The 19,607-nt window shown below is 38.2% G+C and overlaps 2 protein-coding genes across 3 annotated transcripts; one reads left to right on the top strand and one right to left on the bottom strand.

The window, feature by feature from the left end:
* Positions 1 to 957: 957 nt before the first annotated feature.
* hpcal1 (hippocalcin-like 1) lies at positions 958 to 12,452 on the top strand. The gene is made up of 4 exons (XM_032585606.1): positions 958 to 1,325; positions 8,058 to 8,551; positions 9,731 to 9,836; positions 11,846 to 12,452. Exons 2-4 carry the CDS (start codon positions 8,174 to 8,176, stop codon positions 11,941 to 11,943), a joined length of 582 nt encoding a protein of 193 aa, XP_032441497.1. The 5' UTR covers positions 958 to 1,325; positions 8,058 to 8,173; the 3' UTR covers positions 11,944 to 12,452.
* pdia6 (protein disulfide isomerase family A, member 6) lies at positions 12,370 to 19,439 on the bottom strand. Of its 2 annotated transcripts, none has more exons than XM_032585604.1 (13): positions 19,305 to 19,439; positions 18,866 to 19,007; positions 18,137 to 18,194; positions 17,241 to 17,367; positions 17,018 to 17,124; positions 16,801 to 16,928; positions 16,433 to 16,547; positions 15,458 to 15,598; positions 14,882 to 14,966; positions 14,700 to 14,772; positions 14,457 to 14,615; positions 14,264 to 14,360; positions 12,370 to 13,047 (listed from the first exon to the last, which is right to left on the bottom strand). In XM_032585604.1, the coding sequence occupies exons 1-13, from the start codon at positions 19,321 to 19,323 to the stop codon at positions 12,976 to 12,978; spliced, it is 1,323 nt and encodes a 440-aa protein (XP_032441495.1). In that variant the 5' UTR covers positions 19,324 to 19,439; the 3' UTR covers positions 12,370 to 12,975. The 2 variants fall into 2 exon arrangements, with proteins under 2 accessions (XP_032441495.1, XP_032441496.1); XM_032585605.1 differs by having other exon boundaries at positions 16,801 to 16,925.
* Positions 19,440 to 19,607: the final 168 nt, after the last annotated feature.

The following is a 19,607-nucleotide window of genomic DNA, read 5'->3' as shown; positions in this document are numbered from 1 at the left end:
AGATGTTTCTGATGCCGTCCCTGGTTTAGGAGTGGTTTAAAAGCAGAAATGTGTTTGAAGGCTATTGCAGCTCTGACTTCAGCTGAAGTCTCAAACTCAGCAATGACTTTGCTTCACAACACCATCAAGGCTGTTTTCATCCCTCCTATTTGTGCATTTCATTCTTTTTTTCCAGACTTTTCCCTTCCACTAAATTTTTCTTTGATATTATTAGACTGTGTAATGTATGGCTGTGAAGTCAATTTAGTCCATCATATCACATTTATATATAAAACTAACTTTGTCATTGACTTCTTATTCCAAATATTTAAATTTTCTGACAAAATAAGCTCTAGGTTTTCCTCGGCTGTACGCTAAGAAAAATTAGAGCTTGAAATATAGTAGCCTACTTCATGTGTAATAATCTGTATGAGTTCCACTTTTTGAGCTGAACTACTGAAATACGTTTATTGTCATGTGACACATGAATTTATGGAGATGGACATGTCTGATTAAATATGAGAAGCTGATTGTAAATGTTTGAAAACTAGGAACTGGTTATCAAATATGCTGTACATTGTCAACTTCCCACTACTTCTGACAGAACTACAGACTGAGCGACAAGTGAAGAACATATTCCCATGTTTTCCCTATAACTCGCGTCTTTGGTGCACTTGTGCAACGTTTGCGTAACTGTCACGATTTTGCCCTGAAATGCGTACAGTTTATTTTAGATATTGCGCTAATAATAGTCCTCAGAGATATTTTTCCACAGTGTGTGTGTTTCTGGCGGTGTGGAAGCAGCGAGTTTGGGCGGATCCATTCAGCGCGCGGGGGCGTCTAGGAGCAACATTGATAAATTGTAAATATTTTCCTCCACATACGATGGGCTTCGAGCAGGAGTTTTTCTCTGTTTGCTATTTTATAAGGCTTCTATGTGTTGTAAAATATTTACACAGTTCCAGCAGCCATTGGGAATCGGTTTTTAATTGTTTTCTGAAAGAAAAAAAAACCCCCTTTTGAGTTGATTTGGTGGAGTCGGATGAAAACCGAGCTGTGTGTGTGCGCCACATCTTCCACTAAATGATAAGGCCACTTCAAACTGCCGAGACCGAGCTTGAGCAGAGACGTTCAAGTCCATGCAGATCAAACACGGATTTTCTTTGTTACTTTCACTTGAGGCCGCTCAGAGTCAGTGGAGCATCGTATATTTTTGGCTTTTTGCTTTTTTCTTTAAACCGCTATAAGTTGACGCGCAAGTTAGGCTGCCTGCAGCGGAATAAAGTGGGAAAGTGGAGCTGAATAAAGTGGACTGTCTTCTAACCAGGAGCCAAACCTGTAAAGAGGTAAGTTTTAGTTGAGTTTAATGTGTTATTTTTCTACTGTAACGTCTAGTGTGTCACAGTCTGGTCAGTTGGATTTCTGATGCAAGTCAAGACCCGACAGAGGCGGGTTTTTACAGACGGACAACACCCATTCTGGACTTGCACACATCACATCACACCTCCTCTGAAAAGTTTATTCAGACTCTAGATGTCACAGAGAGGAGAGTTCATCCCAAATATTGACACAACCACGCAAAAATATTACAAAATTAATGAATGGCTTTTAATGTGCCTAAACAATTAAAAATAAATTGAATAACAGTAATAATACAGTTTCTTCCTCCTCATTAGACTGTGAAAAACGCAATTTGACAAAAAAAAAGCAATATGGCTTCACTAGCTCCATCTTTTCTTTTATTATAGTGAAATGGTAAAAATATATATTGTCCTTGCAGACACTTCTTTGTGTCTAATAGTGAAATCAACGTGCACCCAACTTAAATAGATCTGCTATTTACCAGCTGCTAGCATCAGTGGCCATAAGTTGTCATTTATTCTACAGGACTTTCACTGTTTCTCAGCTTTCTAACCACAGGGTTGCTTTTCTGGTTGCATGACCTGATTTTGGCCGAGCTCCTGCTGCTAAACAGATGGCCTCACATTTGACTACATAAAATATTTGGCATATAAAGAAGTTTATGGTCAACTTAATAACTGCAAGATGCCCATGTTGTTGGGTTGCAAGACAAGCCCAAACCATGACGTATCCACCTCGGTGCTGCGAAAACCCCACACAAACACACAGCTGCCACTATGGACACGATGAAGTCTTGTTATTCCTTATTATTTCCCCAAATGCAACTTTGGAAACCTAAGTTATGCTGTCCTCTTTTTCAAAAGAGGATTCATCTTCCAGACAACTAAAATGATGGGCATGGCATTGTTTAGAAAAAGTCTGGAAACCCTTCCCAGATTGATGAGTAGCAACAGCTACTTCTCTAAGGTCATTGTTGATGTCTTTTCACATTATAATTGTATTAACACACAACTGGATGCTCTGGATGCTCCAGCTACCATAATAGAGTTGGTCACACTTCCTGATGACCTGAATCCACACAAAGGAATCAGTGCATTCAATTAGCACAACCTGGTTGCTACTTTCCCTGTGAACTCCCATGGAAACAGCAAGAGCATGGATAGTTTTACAAACTCAGCTTGTCCATTTAGCCTTTGTTTGTGTTTATAATAGACAGACCATGTAGAATTTGTTTAGATTTTTTTTGTGCACTTGATGGTAGACTGATAATGATGATAATATTTAAAAAGGTTTGCTTTCATTTGAGTATGACTTGTGTTTAAGACCATTTTTTGCATCCTGGTCTCAGTGAATTCTTGGTTACATTTGTACTGCACAGGTTAAATTTTGCTTGAAACGTTGAAATTTACAAACTAAAATGTAAGTTCCATACATTCAGATGTTTATGAAGTCAATACATTCAAAATGTATTCATTTGACATTTTAAAACTGAAAATGGCAGCTGTAAATGTTGCCTAAAATGTTAGTTTTGATAAAGGAAAAAAAAAAAGACAAAGCTGGAGCAAATGGAAGCAGAACAAAGGGTCTACTTCCAATTTGGCAGCTCTTAAAGTTGAACATTTTAAAAGCACACTTGCTGAAAACATGCTTTGTTTTCTTTAGTACCAATGTACCGTATTTGGTTTTACTATTCTGTTGCCTTGACTACCGATGTGTGTCAGGGGACATCATCCTGATCCGCTGCCCGATTTTCACTGACACAGGTAAAGAGAGGCAGGGCTGGAAGCGAGAATTTTCCGGAGGCTCAGTTTTCTCATTTTCTTCCTTATGTTCTGGCTCCTCACCCACCTGCTGCAGTATTGACTGCAGGAGCCAGAAATATTTCAAGATGAACTTTTGTTCATCTACAAAAAACATGAATACAGTATGGTCTGTGCTTCATATTGGTTAATTTTTTTGTCTTTTTTAAAAAAATGGTCAAAAAGCTTTGCCTAAATTTTTTAAAATACATTAGAGCTATTTTATAAATAAAAGTAGAGATTTTTATGAATTATTTCTGGCAGGTAATTGAAAAGGCTCTGGGTGCAATAACTGTTACTACTGTTTGATTTATGATTAGTTAACAATATCAGCTGTGAGTTTTGGATACATAGTTTTTATTTGTATAACACATCTGAGAGGAATAGATTTTACAGTTTGAAGTGTATTGGGTTATGTCTCCACCTGTTTTGCACATCCAGAAACAGACATTTAGTACCTTAGACTCAGTCATAGATGGTTGGAAATCCTTTTCAAGAGTTGCTGTATAATCTCACTCCTGGACTTTGACTGGGCCATTCTAACATTTAATTTGTAGCTCTGGCTGTTTGTTATATTGTATCTTGCTAAAAGATGAGCCTGTGTCTTAAGTCTCTTGCAGCCTCTAGCTTCTACAAGGCTTGTCTTATATTAAACTCTATCAGTCTGAGGAAAGGCATACATGCTGCATGATGCTGCCATAAACCTGTTCCACAGGGTGGATGGTGATTTCAGGATGATCTGCAGCTAATTCTATGTCTCACTTATCCTTTTGCATGTAGGCCAAAAAGTAAAATTTTGATCACATCACACCAGAAGACCCTGTATCTCATGTTTGCTTTGTCTGAACTCTGAAATCAATTGATTGCACTAGGTTTCATTTAGGAGTAAAAGGGGCAGAATTCATATTCACATTATTTGTTTAGTGTTTAAAAGTGACAAAATGTGAATACGTAAACTGGAACCTCCTAAACATTGGCCCTGCAAATGTCACCAAGACAACGCCAAATCACACTCTGCACATTGCGGTAAGATGGTCCAAGTGGCTTACTTACGGCCCAGTCTTTTTCTCCTCTGAAAACAATTAAAGAAATAATTGCATTGTGCAGCACTTTGAAGAAGAGATCTGCTTGAACATTAAAAAGCCCCTTTATCTTCTCACTTCCAAAACACTCAGAGTGTCATTTAAACACAGCGTAAATCATATCAGAGAGTTTATATATTTAGAATAATTTCTAATTTCTCTTTTAGGTAACTTTTTTCTCCATCCTTGTGCATAAAGCTTAAAACAGAAAATAAGGTGAGCCGAAAAATGGAAAACAGCAGTAAAGAAAAATGGCCAGGGGTTTACAGGAAGCCTACACGGGGCTCGTGGAAGGGGTGGAAAGGGGCAAATGCTGCTCTGGAGCATGTGTGAAGCAGCCTCATTAGGCAAGGCAAACCAGTGGAAATAGTGGACCATGCAGACCAGAGATGGGGGTTGGGGACAGGGAGGGAGGCTGTTGCTGTGTAATTGAGGAGAATTGCAAACATAGAGCGTAGAAAGGCAATCTCCAGGGGCTGCTGTGTATCAAGGTCCGGTCACAAACTTCAGTTTTCCATGACAGTCAGCGCATGATTTCATCTGCAAAAGGATGTCTTGAGGACAGTGTCTGTATCTATCAGCCTTTTCTGTTTCATTTCTCTGTAAGAGCAAAACCAGACAAACATATGTCAAATTATAAGCAGAAGGGGAAAAAACGCCCCTGCAGGAGGTTAAAAAAAGAAAAGCAAGCCGGGGAGTTAGAATAATCTATTAAGTTGTTTGCCTAAGATTATTTTTGCTACAGTACACCCCTTTTTCAATGAGGACGTCCTCTGGGAAGTTAATGTTTAATTTCCGAGCTTGGTATCTGTAAAGCACTTCAGTTTTCCAGTTTGGGCCCTGCTGGGTTTCATGTGGCTTTGTGCTGATAAACAGTAACGCCCATATTTATGTCTGTTTCTGCTCAGCCTGCACACTGAGCTGTCTTGGAAAAGTCCACTCTCTGCCGCTTCCTCATCCTGTTGCATGTGCAAGAGGAAGTCATACTCTCAGGCTCGCAGGCTAGTGCGTTATTTATGCTGCAGTCTAGGTAACACCAAATCGACAGAAATGACATTATGTTCTCAATTTTAGAATCACTGAGTCTGTCTTCAGTTTTCCTTGACTTAACACTAAGTTAAGCATTCAAAAATTAACACACAATAAAATAATAAGCACTGGGGATTATTTTTATAAACATGTTCATTTTTACTTTATTATAATCTTTCTAAAAGAAAAAAAAAACATTTTCATAAACTTCCATTGTGAACTAAATAAAGCAGGAACAAACACTAGGGGCAACATTCATTGATATGAAAGGAAAAAGTACAATTCAATATTGATGTCTAATCATATTTTTAAAACTTGTTTTAGTTATCAAACATAAACCAAAATTTGCTTTGTTGCTCAGTAGGATTTCAGGACAACTTTTGAATCAACAGTAACAGACAGGAGTCTGCTCAAGGTCTTGTGAGGAGACTTTATGGTTACAGCAACACTTTTACTAGCATCTACGTAATTAAACTGAAATGACCACAAGGATGGTGTGATGGAAAACCTTTGTTTGCCTTGGTAACAATAAGCAATCCAAGTCTAATGTCAGACTTGGTAAGTCTGAGAGAAGCTAAAAAAATTAAGAAAAAAATAGGGTATGAGGAGATTTTTTTTTTCTTAAGCAGAAAAGGCCTTAAAAACTGAGACATGTGCATTAAATCGAAGCTGCAACACTTTGCAAATGTGCTTATCTATTCCTTTTTCATTTAAGAGCCCCTGCTGCATTGTTAAGATCAAATTTTCACATCTGCTTCTCTCGTCACATTGTGACTCTGGTTCATAGAAGCGCAGGAAATTAAACTTGTGAGACAATTAAAAGAAATGACAGCGCATGTGTGCATTCAGATTCACACTGTCTTCATCTGTTCTTCAAAAAGAATCAGTCTTGCTGGCAGCGAAGAGCGGAGCGGTGAGATCTAATATCTTTCAGCAAAAAAAAAAAAAAAAAAAATTCATTAGAGGGAGTAAGGAGAAGTGGAGGTGTTATATAGAAAGGTTATTATGTAATAGAACCTCTGGTATTAGCAAAGCGACTCATACTGTACGGCTGGAAATAGTTTTTCTTCTATGTGTCATACTTTTTCCATTCTTCCCTACACCCACACACCCCTGTTTTCCATCCTTCCCACTCACACTTAAACAGATACAAGTAAAAGATTAGCTCAGTTTTATCAATTTTTGCCTCCACACTTTAGCAGAAGTGCCATTTGCTTAAATTTTACTTGGAAGTTTTGTGTTTTTACTAATCCGTTCTATCTATCGTGTTTTGTATCGTGGAAACATTTACTTTTTTAAAATTTTTTTACTACAAGTAACCAAAAAGTGCCTTTATATGCTATTAGCCCTTTGCCATGTTACAACCACCAATTTCTATGTACTTTATAAAATATGATGGACCATTACATAGTATAGTATAATTGCAAGGCAGAATGGAAATAATAATTGTTTTAAAATACAAATTTTAAAAATGTGAAATTGAATGAAAAATTTCAAATTCTTTCAATGTTGCAATGTTGAAAAAATGTTGCATTGTTGCACTGCAACAAGAAGTTACATAACTACTAAAAATAATCTGAAAAGAGTCCACAGGTGTTTATTTTTAATATCAGTTGAAATCCAATTTTGTAAAAACTACAGAGCATATTCACTAAGAGCATAGTGGAAGCAAAGGAATAAAAAAGATAATGTTGTAGAGACGTTTAAAGCAGGGTTGGTTTATTTAAAAAGAAATTTGAAGGTTCAATATTTTTTCAACCCATCATCAGAAAATATAAAGCGTTTAAAATTTGGTCCTGCTCTTACACTCAGACGTAAGTAGAGCATGAACACTGGAGTTTGTGCTTGAAACATGATAACGTGTAAAAATAGTCTGTATTCAAAAGGTTTTCTGACCATTCTTTGGTGTGTTGTTTTCAAGGTCAGATTCAAAGTGGCCATCGTGTTTTTTCTTGTTTGATAAAACAAAATCAATTCCCTTATATTTGGAATAAAAACAAATCCGCCTTCACAAATTTCTCTCGCCAGATTACTTTTTTTTGTGTGTTTGCTTACCAAAACCAACCTTTATCTTTACATCATCATGCAAGGTGTCACTTTCAAAAATTAGATTTTGTTCTGGATGCGCGGCATTAATGCGTCTTATCATATCACCAATCATGAATGCCCCTGCATACATGAATAAACTGTTTTTGCAGAGTATACTGTAACCATGGGAGCTGAATTTGGACAAACCACAGAAACCAGAGGTGAATAGGCCCAGGTGGTCAGATGCTTTTTAGCCATCATTTGTGTCTGCTTTTTATTCAGTATATAAATTCCACCTGCTTAAATTAAATTACATTACCCATTTTCCCAGGATGGAAGGGATTGTTATCGAGGTGAACGTCTGGTTCTCTCTCGGCTACAGCAGGCTGTCAACCTGACCTTTTACAAAGTTGCTTTATTAGGATTTACAATGGCCCCCCAGGATACTTGTCCCCTTTCCAGTGGAGAGCAAGGTTAACAAATTAACCCTAACCACACACACACACACACACCCACACCCACACACACACACACACCCCCACACACACTTATTCTCTCCCAAACATACGCAGAATACTTTCTCAATGACAACATTGTTGAAATCTCTGGTGTTTTGGTGTTGAACAATCCACCTTTTCTTCTTCTGCATGATTGAGACGAATCACTAGCACATGTTTAAGAATGAAACACTGTTGAAAACTGAGAAGAATAATTGATCCAATGAATCATTTATGAAATTCACACAAGGTTGTTAATGAGGTTTGTTGGTCCCCTGCAGGAGCAGAGGAAGCGGAGCAGCCTTCGACGTGGGGAGCAGTAGTGCGGCTTGAGTAGAGATACTGAGAAGAGAAGATAGAAACGCCACCTCGGCCGTCCGCCTCGGAGCGCTGCATCATGGGGAAGCAGAACAGTAAACTGCGACCTGAGGTCCTGAACGACCTGAGGGAGAACACAGAGTTCACCGACCACGAGCTTCAGGAGTGGTACAGAGGCTTCCTGAAGGACTGTCCCACCGGCCACCTGACAGTGGAGGAGTTCAAGAAGATCTACGCCAACTTCTTCCCGTATGGCGACGCCTCGAAGTTTGCGGAGCACGTGTTTCGCACGTTTGACACAAACAGCGACGCCACCATTGACTTCCGGGAGTTCATCATAGCTTTGAGTGTGACTTCGCGTGGCGGGCTGGAGCAGAAGCTGCGCTGGGCCTTCAGCATGTATGATCTGGACGGGAACGGTTACATCAGTCGGGCAGAAATGCTAGAGATAGTTCAGGTGAGGATAACGTGTTCTGCATTATAATTGATTGCATGTTAAATGTGTCAGATTGCATGAAGAGGTAGGGGAGGTTTTACATCCACAGATGAGAAAGACAATAGAGGCTGTCAGAACCAGTTGGTTCTTTAGTATCAATTACCCTAAACTTTTAATCCCTTCTTGGTTGTTTGTTGTGTGCATTTCTAATATCTAAGGTGTTTTAATTAAACAATTTCCACTGATGCTGAGAGAGACTCACAGCTTACTCCTCCTTTATTACAGCCTGCAGCTTGCAGGAGGGTTTCTAAGAATGTGAAGGAGATCAAGAGGAAAAAAGCCTTTTCTGGAATAAATCTAAAACCAATAACTGCATCGTAGCTTCTTCACTTTATAATTTTATTGTCCTGCAAACGTATGTACACCTCTTAAAACGTTTCATATTTTAGCAGGTTTAAAACAGCTCAGGAAAGGGAATTCATTTGACTTTTACATACAAGAACTGTGCAATACACAAATTTGACCTTTATTCTAAAGTGGCGAGAAGAAATCTATTTTTGAAGGAAAGCCTTAAGAAGTCTTGCTTGTAGTTTGCCACAAGTCATTTAAGGGTCAGAGCACTGACTGCACAAGTAAGCGAGAAATATCGCACGTTTACGAGGCAACTGACAGATCATCTGGTGCTTGTGTACTCCCCTTTGTAATGGCTTGCGGTAAATCTATCGCATTTTAATCTCTCACAATTAAGGTTAAGAGAAAACACTAACTTTCTATTGGGAAGACTAAATATCCTTCCAATCTAAAAATGCTTAGCTGCCATTCTCTACAAACCTCTATCTACCAAGTACAGGCTTACCAGGTTTTCTGGGGAAACTGTTTTTCTTTGCCTGGTAGTTTCAGAGGATATAAAACGAATGACCTCGTAAAACTAGTCTTGTATGTCACTACCATATATGATGCTGAAGTACATACTCATGCTCTTTTAGGGAAACCAAAGTTGGACCATGAAGCTGCTTTTTGTACTGTAGAAATCTGTCTGAGAATCCTCCGCAGATTTAGTTCTCTGAGCAACAGAAACAGGTTTAAGCATCAGTAAGCGTAAGGTTAATCTCACATAAGAATATATATTTTTTCCACTTAAGATATAATTAGAAAAGTCCTCATACACACAACTGCAATCCTAATTATGTTAATTTGCAGGCCATCTACAAGATGGTGTCATCAGTAATGAAGATGCCAGAGGATGAGTCGACGCCAGAGAAAAGAACGGATAAGATCTTCAGACAGATGGACATTGACAATGATGGTAAGACTGGTGTGATGTGTGTGTATGTGTGTGTGTGTTTTGTCTATCATACTCATGCTATAACTGATTTTTCCTCAGCATTTTCTCCTTAATGGAAATAAGTTGTTTGCCTTGTAAGAACACACATATTCTTTTCTCACCGACCAGAATACATGGCACATTGGCTGACATGGAGTTAAAATCTTAAAATATGATTAAAAAAATTATTTGGTGAATTTCATTTGTTTCACTTTCAGCTTTAGGGCTTTAGTCTTACCAAACTGCTTAGCAAAAAAGTGCAGCATTCAAAACCACAACACGCAACTAAACAAAAATCTGGTTCTCACTGTTATTACTCACTGTTATCTGATTTCTTTTGTTTGTTTTACAGTCTGCTCAATTAAAAAAATAACTTAATTCTTGCAAAAGTATTGTAGATTCAATAGCATTCTCAAATTTAAGTTTCCACTACATAGCAAATGCTTCTGCAAATAGTTATTTCTCCATCAAGTCAGTTTGTGCTTTATTACTAGGAATTAATATACACTATTATAATGTTGTGAATTAATAGGAGCAATACATAATCAGACTGCAGGGTCCGTATAAGACTCCATCACTCATTTGGCTCAGACACGAAGAAGAAAAGTCCTTCAAAGCTGAAGCTTGTTAGAGTTACTACACAACCTAAAAACTTGTTTCCAGAGAGCAGCTATTGATTTAATGGCATTACCTAAAGTTTTGTAAGTTGTAAACCTTCCCTTAAGTTCAAGTTTTCTTTTTTTGGAAGTTAATGCCTCTCTGTTTTCAACAGAGGTATTTACTTTAGCAGAGCTCACCCACATTTCCTGCATAGATGATCTTTGTAGCAGAAGTTCTCACAGCACATTTTATTTCCACTAAAAATGTGCCTAGTCAAGAAAACAGTTCATTATCCGCCTACAGCCACATAGAGTCATAGGTCTCATTATGGCTGCAGCGTCATCATCCATATATGGCAGTAACTTCCTCTCAGAGGGCTTTTTTAGTTTGAGAGAAGTGCTTTTACTACAGACCGGCTCACAAGCAGGTTGATGAAACAGGGGGCCTAACAACAATTACTCCACACAATACAAAAAACTGGGAACAAAAGTATGGAAAATCAGGACGAGAAGTATTAGTTTCCTGGATGGGTTTGTCAGCCATTTCCTCTCCATAGAAAGGCAACTGAAGCAGTGGGGATAAACTAAACCTGTATTCAAATTCTAAAACAATTCTGCCTGGAAAAGTTGTTAATTTATTAGCATTCCTAATAATACTTTTAAAATAAATGTTACTGAGACATTTCTTTATCTATAATTTACAAAACATCCTTTTTAGAAACTCCTAATCAGGAAGCTGTAACTTTCCACTCCCTTTGAGTATGAGTGGGACATGACAGAGAGGTCAGTTTCTCTTTGCTGGTGGCTAAAAAGCAGGACAAGTAATAATCTTGCCTGCATAAACAATGAACAGGATATTAAAGGATGAAAAACAAATCTTGAAAGCTCATTGCAGCTGAGGACAGTTTTTTGGGGTCACTGAAATCTCTGTAACAATTTGATGCCATCTACATGGCAACCAGTGGATTGGTAGTGATGTGAGAACAAAAACCTTTTTTCTAACCTACCATCACAAATGTAAACTTAGAGTTTGCTAAACGCTATTCAGATTTAAATGGAATTGTGCTGCTTGTTTAGATAAAACAAAAATGTATGTAGATGTAAGTATGAAGTTTTTTTGTTTTAGGAAAACAGTTAATATTCTTGAAAGCTTAAATGAGGTGTGTATTGAATCCATTTTTAAACTGACTGGAATGAAATTAGTCATGTAAGAAATTGCACAAAGCTTTCTGGAAGCAAACATGACGTGTTTTTTCAAAGAATTTTGTGGATTTCACACATATCGGTAACTGGGGCAGAAGTGATTGTGTTGCAACACTGAAAGATCAGATGCTTGGTTTTTTGTTCGTTAGATAACTCATATCGCGCTTCTTGTCGGTTTGTGCTCTGCAGGTAGATTGTCTTTGGAGGAGTTCATTAAAGGTGCCAAAAGCGACCCGTCCATCGTCAGACTGCTGCAGTCGGATCAGGGAACCTCCCGCCAGTTCTGAGGACAGAGAAACCTACTCTGCTGCATGAGGAAACCTACCGCATAAATCCAGCTTTATACCATTCCTTACCTCCCTCTTTCAGCTAACACTCTTGTTTACATTGATGTGTCTTCTCTCTGGAGCTCTTTTAATTGAAAGTATTATTTTTGTGCTTTTCCCAAAACTCTTTCCTGTTTAGCCGTTTTGTTTAATTTAAGTGCCATATGTTTATATTGACTGGATTCAAAGCTTAAAGTGTTATGGCTACCATTATGTTACAAAAGGAAACTAATTGAATGACTTAGAATTTGATTCAAATGTGGCTTATTGTGGTTTAAGATAACAGATACTTACGAAGCTCTGTATGCCTTGATATAGCATGGCTCAGTTATTTGTATTTTTGGATATTGTGAGTATACTGTATGTGAATAAGGAGGCAGGGACTGGTTGTTTTTATTCCTTTTTATTTTTGTAACAAAAATGTCATTTTGTTTTCACACAATTGAAATAAAGTCGTGTAAGAAAATCTACACAAGTCGTCCCACAGATTCTCCCCCCTCCCCTGTCCTGGACAAACATGACGCAAACCCACCCAGAGTCTCATTCACCGTTTTTCTTTTTTTTAAAAAGGGAAAATATGCCAAGTCAGGTTGAATCATCACCTTTCACAAGTTCACATCTTAAAATAGTAATTTTAAGGCAGCTGAAGAAGGGAGAGGGAGTCGCATTTGGAAAAAAAAAAAACTTAAAAGAACCTCCCCCCTCCTTTCTTCAGCTAGCGGCAGCTTTATAAATATTCAGCCTTAAACATTCAGCAGGTTTGTGAAAATGAGTTCACCTCAGGGACAAACACACGCGCACACACTCCCCTCCCTCCTGGGTGAAAGACAAGATGGTGTGAAAAACCGCAGGTGACTCTCATGCGCCTTTTCTGGAGTATTTCAGTAACTGGCCGGCGTGGCCTCCCACTCGTCCACAGGAAGAGGGAGGCGGGGGACAGGACCAGACAAGACCAAACCCAAATCAGTCTGGGTCCGATCCTTACGTTTGGACTCATAACTCGTCCTTCTCCAAGTCCTCATCCAGGTCGATGTCACTGAGATCGTATTCCTCCTCCACAGGAAGCTGAACATGAGAGAGAAAAAAAAAGGGAGTGTTATAATAAATGATGGGTTGTGGTGAAAATCTGAATTCAGCTTTATTGTAATGGATTATTTTCTTTTAACTACAGGTGATTTTGAAAGATAAATGATGAAAACCTAAAAAAACCCAACCAAACAAAAAAAAAACTAGGGATGTTTAAATGTTTCCTTCAAGTTCAAAACAGCAAGAGCTGAATCATAACTGCACTCAATCATTGTTGAGCTACATTAGAAAAACAAAACAAAACTACTCATTAATTTAGCAACAGATTTTTTCAGTAAATAATTTCCTCCACAAAAGCCATTTAATTTATACGTTCAGCAATAATGTTTGCACTCATATGTACATAACTGACTTTACACATTGTTCAGACTTTAAAGTTCAACATTAAGCATGTTAAAAAATATTTAATGCAGCCAAATATTTAAAAAAAATGTAGGCTTCAGTTCAGTTAGAGACTAAATGATAGATATCAAATATAGATATTTTGAGTTCATCTAGCTCATTTAGATATGAACGTCAGCACTTTACTACACGATAATTCAGAGGCAATTAGTGAGGCAAACGTACCAGAACAAAATAAAAAAAACAAACAAACAGAGCTTTAATCTTTAATCAGAACCCTCTGTGTTTCATCTCCTCAGCTGCTTTTTATGCAGGCAGTTGTTTTGTGGTTCCCTTAGTATCCAAATGCCATTATGCTAACCAACTTGAGACCTTTTCAACCTTTGAAATTTAACAATCTGACTATATTTTTGCAAATTGCCTCAAGATGATGTGTTGTGAATTGGAGCTATATAAATAAACAAATTAAAGTCATTGGACATGAAAGCAGGCACTTTGGTCAGCTTTGTCTGACCTACAGTTTCAAAACAAACAGTACTTAATAGTGAACACTGCAGCGATAGTATGGAGCCCTCTACACAGTAGTCTGCATGAAAACTGAATTTTGTTTGAAACATTTGAGTTAATGATTCTGTTGACTAATTGCAGATAACACAATTAGAAGCCAATTTCAAAAAGCTCTTTTTAAGACACAACGTTAGTGTTATTCTAAATAATGTTAATAAATGAAACCCACTTTATTTTCTGTTAAGATATTAAAGTTTAGGCTTGTTCATTTGAAAATCCCATCTTTATAATGTTCCTTTTAGAGCATCAGTGCCTCACATTTGGAAATTGATGCAGCCACACTCACTTGTCCATCTTTCCCATCCCAGGCTTCTACAGCGTTAATCTTTGGCATGACTCCGCCTCCCAGTGTGGCGGTGGAGCCTCGGCCCACGGAAAGCTCCCTGAAAACATCAGCGGCACCAGGTCCTCCATTTAGTCTGCCTTTTGCTTTCTTTTACTAAAGAAAACTAGAAAAGCAGGAAAAGTGTGCCCTCTACCTGAGGAACTCGTGTATGCCAGTCTCACTGAAGGAGCCTCTGAGGAGAGCGAATTTCATCTTGCGTGCGTTGATGGCGGCCATGGCCGGGTAACCGAATCCGCCGATTCCTAGAGAGGCCTCCAGCTCCATCTGAGCGCCTGCCTCCGTCCAGAGCCAACTGGAAATAAAACAACAAAAAAAAAGATCAGAAAACTGTAACTTTGATTGACACAAAGTAATATTCCGTAGCATTAATCCTCACCCCCACAGCTTCTTCTTATACTTTTCTGCCATCTTTACCATCACATCCAGATAACCATTTCTACCAGATGCACCTGTTTGGAAACAGCAGAATGGTATTAGGATTTCTGTATGAAATCTGTGTTTTAGACTTTTTATGTAATTTGGAAACAAATTTTTAACATGAAAGACGCATTTCAGCACCTGTATCCAGGATGTGTGGAAGGACGGCAATTATACACAGCTGACTGTCTTCACAGGTCTTCTTCAAGACGTCTTCATTAAGGATCTGAGAGAGAAAGTTCATTTTAAACTCAAAGTATTTTCTGTAAAAAAAAACAGGGTTCATATAAGTGTCTTTTATTTCTTAAATGTGATTTTACACATTTTCAGATCAACATTTGTCAAATTAAATTTGCTAAATTATTACATTTCTGTGTATTTGTAAAATACAAAGAAAATCTGTAGAGTATCAATGTTTTAAATATGAGGCCAGAAACATTGACGGACTGCTGGATGCATAGACCAACTAATTTAAAAAACAAAAATCATAAAAATGAAAAATAAATATTTAAATCCTTTTAACACATCTTAAAACCTTAATTTTTTTTAATAATACAAACCAATATTTTTTCATTCCAATGCTTCTTGAGGACAGAATGAACATTGATTAAAGCTTCTATTTTAGTCATAGTTTAGCTTTAATTGTACAACACCTGAAGCAGTCATACCACAGTAACCAACCAAAGTGATAAGTACGTGGTGGATGATCACACTGACCTCCACCAGCTCAGGAGCAGGCGCGTTGTCAGAGAACAAATCCATGGCCTTCTCGATGATGTCCCCTCGGGTGCGGCCTCCTTGGTAGTCCTCAGGCTCCTCCCCTTTACGGAAAATTTTGATTGAGGGAAATCCACGGACCTAAAACATACAAAAACATTCCTTTAATACCAGTATCAGCTGTCTGATGTGAAAAACAAAAGGAAAGCCATTGTTTATGCTTTATGCTTAAAAATATACCATAACATCCATGTTGGGGATTTCAGGACAGAGGTTTAAGCCACCAAATACAAAAGACTGAATCACAAATATGCATGTATTATTTGGTTAAATATCTTAGCAGTTTTTTCTTTATAGAAAAATATTTTTAAAAACCAACAAACTGGCTAAATGTATTTATCTCTTTTAGAGAACACAGGAGACATTTTCCTGAGTTTTCTCTTTCCCAATACGCTAACACTATTAAGTTTCAGCCACTGAAGATAAACATCCAGTGAATGCTTAACACCAGATATTGTATCAAAGCACTCCATTACGTTTGTGATATTTCATACACCTAGTATCCAATGATATATTTCAATTATTTTGCAGTTCTAAATCACCAGCACCAAAACATCTGCGGTTGATCACTGAACAGCCATGGCTCTGATTGTAAATGCTGAAATATTTAAAGCAGAACATCGCAGTCTTCCCTCTGCTTTTCCTTATAGATGTGAAACTCGAGCAATCCTTCATTAAGCCGCTTTATAAAGATATTTAACCTCCGCATCCAACACTGGAGAAAAGATGCAAACCAAATAACTGTACCCTCACACTAATGTTTTGTTTTTCAAGCAGACCAAAGCTCTGTATATGTAAAGCTACAACCACTGGAAATGAGATGCACTGGTAGAGAATACACAGCGCTGTTTTGCACAAATATCAGGGCTATTTTGCATTTGGAGAATGATGACACAGCATTGAGTTTTTACTCACCCCATAGCGGCTGGACACAACCTGATGTACGGTAGCGTCCACAGCCCCAAGGCGAACTTTGCCCTTGGTTTGCTCCTTAACAGCTGTGGCTGCAGCTGCCCACTCAGGCTCCAGGCTGTGGAGGAGGACACAGTGACCGTTACACACACAAAAATAATAATAAATCACCTCGAATTAAATTTTTGTGCAGGCTCATGGCTTCTAGTTGTGGAGTTGACAAATTTCACAACTTCTAGAAAAATGCAACTAAAAATCTGTGCTTTATTCTAGTGGCAGAACAAATCTTGAGTGATTTAAGGTCTACATATTGCTTAGTAAGAAGGTTTATCTTGTTTGATGAGACAAGACTGTTAGCTACTGAATCTTACTTCTTGCAGTGTCCACACCAAGGGGCAAAAAACTCCACCAGCCACACGTCGTCACTGTTCAGGACGGTCTCATCAAAGTTGTCGTCGGTGAGCTCCACCACATCCTTCTTGCTGCCACCGCTACTCTGCTGGAAGGCAGCGGAAAGTAAAAACCTTTCATTTCCATCACTTCCATTAAGAGAGTGAAAGTTTCAACGGGTTCCAGTGGTTTACTTACCTGCTTGTTGTAGCTGGAGCCACCAGACTTTCCACTCAGCCTCTCTTTGACGAGCGTTCTCAAAGCATTCATTGCTCCATCGACAATCGCTTGACTACTGCGTCCTCCTAGTGGCATCAAAGATGTATTCATTGCATTATACATCTTTAAACATATGGTTATTAAATCAGCAACCAATCATTTTATGATGGCATCAAATAAAAAATGCACTTCTAATACTCACCTTGGTATTCCTCCGGTTTATTTTTATTTGCTCCAAAGACCTTGATGGTGGGGAACCCTCTGACGCCATATTGGCCTCCCAATGACTTGTGCTGGTCAGCATCTACAGCCCCAACCTTCACAATACCCTGAAAGATTGATACAGACACATTGGCTATGGTTAGTGTAATTAGACTACATTTAGTCTAATTAAAAGCATCAATGTTTGCAGGTCAAACATGAACATTTTATGTGAATCTACATGGAGGATTTTTGTTAAACAAAGAAAGAAGTATTGACAAAAAGCCGCACTTAAAAATGAGCTGCAAGCCATAATTTTATCTACATCTTTAGCATCTCATTTGTAGCTATATTACCATAGTAGAGTACAATGTTTCAACTGCAGTAACCTGAGTTTTACATTTATGTTTTTGCTCTCGAGTGAAACTGATCAAATCAGAAGGTGTGTGTCTGTGTGTGTGTAACTGTGTATACCTCAAACCACCAGAAAACTTATCTGGAGCTTAAGTTAATTCACCATTACCGTATCAAGCAGATAAAAATAAAGGGAATGGTTAATCTGTGCTGCATACTGACAATTTCATTTTTAATTTGACAGCATAACTTTAGTTTTGCCACATAATAACTTAATTGTTATTAACTTTTTGTTTATGAAGAAGGTTTCTGCTGCCGAGCCGTTATGAGGAGTCCGTTGAGGTTTTAGAACGAAACATTTTGTGCATCAGTTATTCTGCTGCAACAAGAAGCAGACTTGCCAATTTTGAAGCTTTGGATACAAATATATCACCCAGGCCCTTCTTTTTCTTGGACACATATCAGTATAACTCTACTTGTCTAGTCTGTTCAAAATAAAAGCAGAAGGAAGAAAAATGATGTGTGATGGCTCTGTTTGATTACCTTGAGGGCTGTTGCTGCTTTCTTCCACTCTGGAGCGAGACTTTGACAGTGACCACACCTATGACAGAAAATGGAAGAAAAAAAAAAGCAACAAATGATTGACCAAATGACCATAAATTTCTGCAATTAGAGACGAACAAACTGGTCAGCAAAAGACTGGAAACAGACAAAGTTTTTTGGGTGAGCTCTAACAGCTTAATGGTAGTTCAGATACTGAATATCTGCTTATTCTTTTCACATTCAATAAATTAATCAAAACTAAACATTTTTCTCTCTACATTTGTAACAGTCACAGAAAAGCAAAATGAATAAAAACTGTTCTGAGATTCGTACATCAAAACCCTGTAAAATCTGAATCTTCCTCACCTTTTGTTTTTATTGAGGGTCATAATCAGGACAATTTCTTAGATTGTGCTGCTCTAAAACTTTCAATGCCAGCAAAGGACAAAAATCAACTGGACAGTTGTATTGTATTATTCTTTCAGATGAAAACACAAACTTGTTCACCTCATCTTTCTGTGAGGGTTGTGCTCTTCACAGCTAAAAAGTGGAAAGCAAATTTTGCATACAAGCCTCGTTTTGTTTTTGTGATTCAAATGTAAATGTTTAAAAGGGAAGGAAATGCCTCAAACAGGCGACTGTCACTCAACCACAAATCCCTTCTTATAAAAACGATTACAGCTGCATCCTTATTGTGATCAACGAATGCGAACATCTGTATGAACTCACCAGGGAGCATAGAACTCCACCAGCCACAGACTGTCACTCTGGATCACCTCCCTGTTGAAGTTGGACGGTGTGAGCTCAATAACATCATCACTGGAGGAATACATGGCTTGGACCGACAGGACCAGCGAGCAGCCCAGCATTCCTAAAACACAAGGTGAACAACCAGCAGGTTTATCTCAGCGACTAGTTATGTTAAATCAATTAAATAAAACACTAGCTACAGAAGGTTGCAGGAAGACAGCAGAGGACTGTTTATACAGAGCTAAAGATTTGATTTTGAATCATTACATAAAATATAAAAGGCCCACTCCTGCACCGAAACTTAGCCCTGCAAGCTAACAATAGTAGCTAAAACGCACTAAAATACTTAAAACACTAGCTCCTCCTCGTTACTAATATAGCATAATAATATTATAACATTCTCTAACTTATAACTTACCCAATAAAAGCGAACTCATGGTTTTAACTTCTCTCTGCTCGTCTCCTCGATTGAAACAACACACAGACTACCGCCGCTGCTCACTCTCACAAAAGTCTATTGCAGAGGGGAAAAAAAAAATCTCACCGTGGCCCACGCTGATTGGTCCGCTATCGGAGACGGTGAGATTAGACCAATCAGCGTGCGCCGTGTAGTTTTCACGAGGCGTGAAGGAAAGGAGGAGGATGGAAGCAGTATACGGTACTTTCGCTGCACCAGGATGTGTTAGATATGACTAGGCTGACTCATTCTTAAAATTTAATG

Source organism: Xiphophorus hellerii, chromosome 15 (assembly GCF_003331165.1).
Source record: "Xiphophorus hellerii strain 12219 chromosome 15, Xiphophorus_hellerii-4.1, whole genome shotgun sequence".
Taxonomy (NCBI): Eukaryota; Metazoa; Chordata; class Actinopteri; order Cyprinodontiformes; family Poeciliidae; genus Xiphophorus; species Xiphophorus hellerii.
The sequence above is the reverse complement of the archived record's forward strand: the minus strand, read 5'-3'. Positions and strand labels throughout refer to the sequence as shown.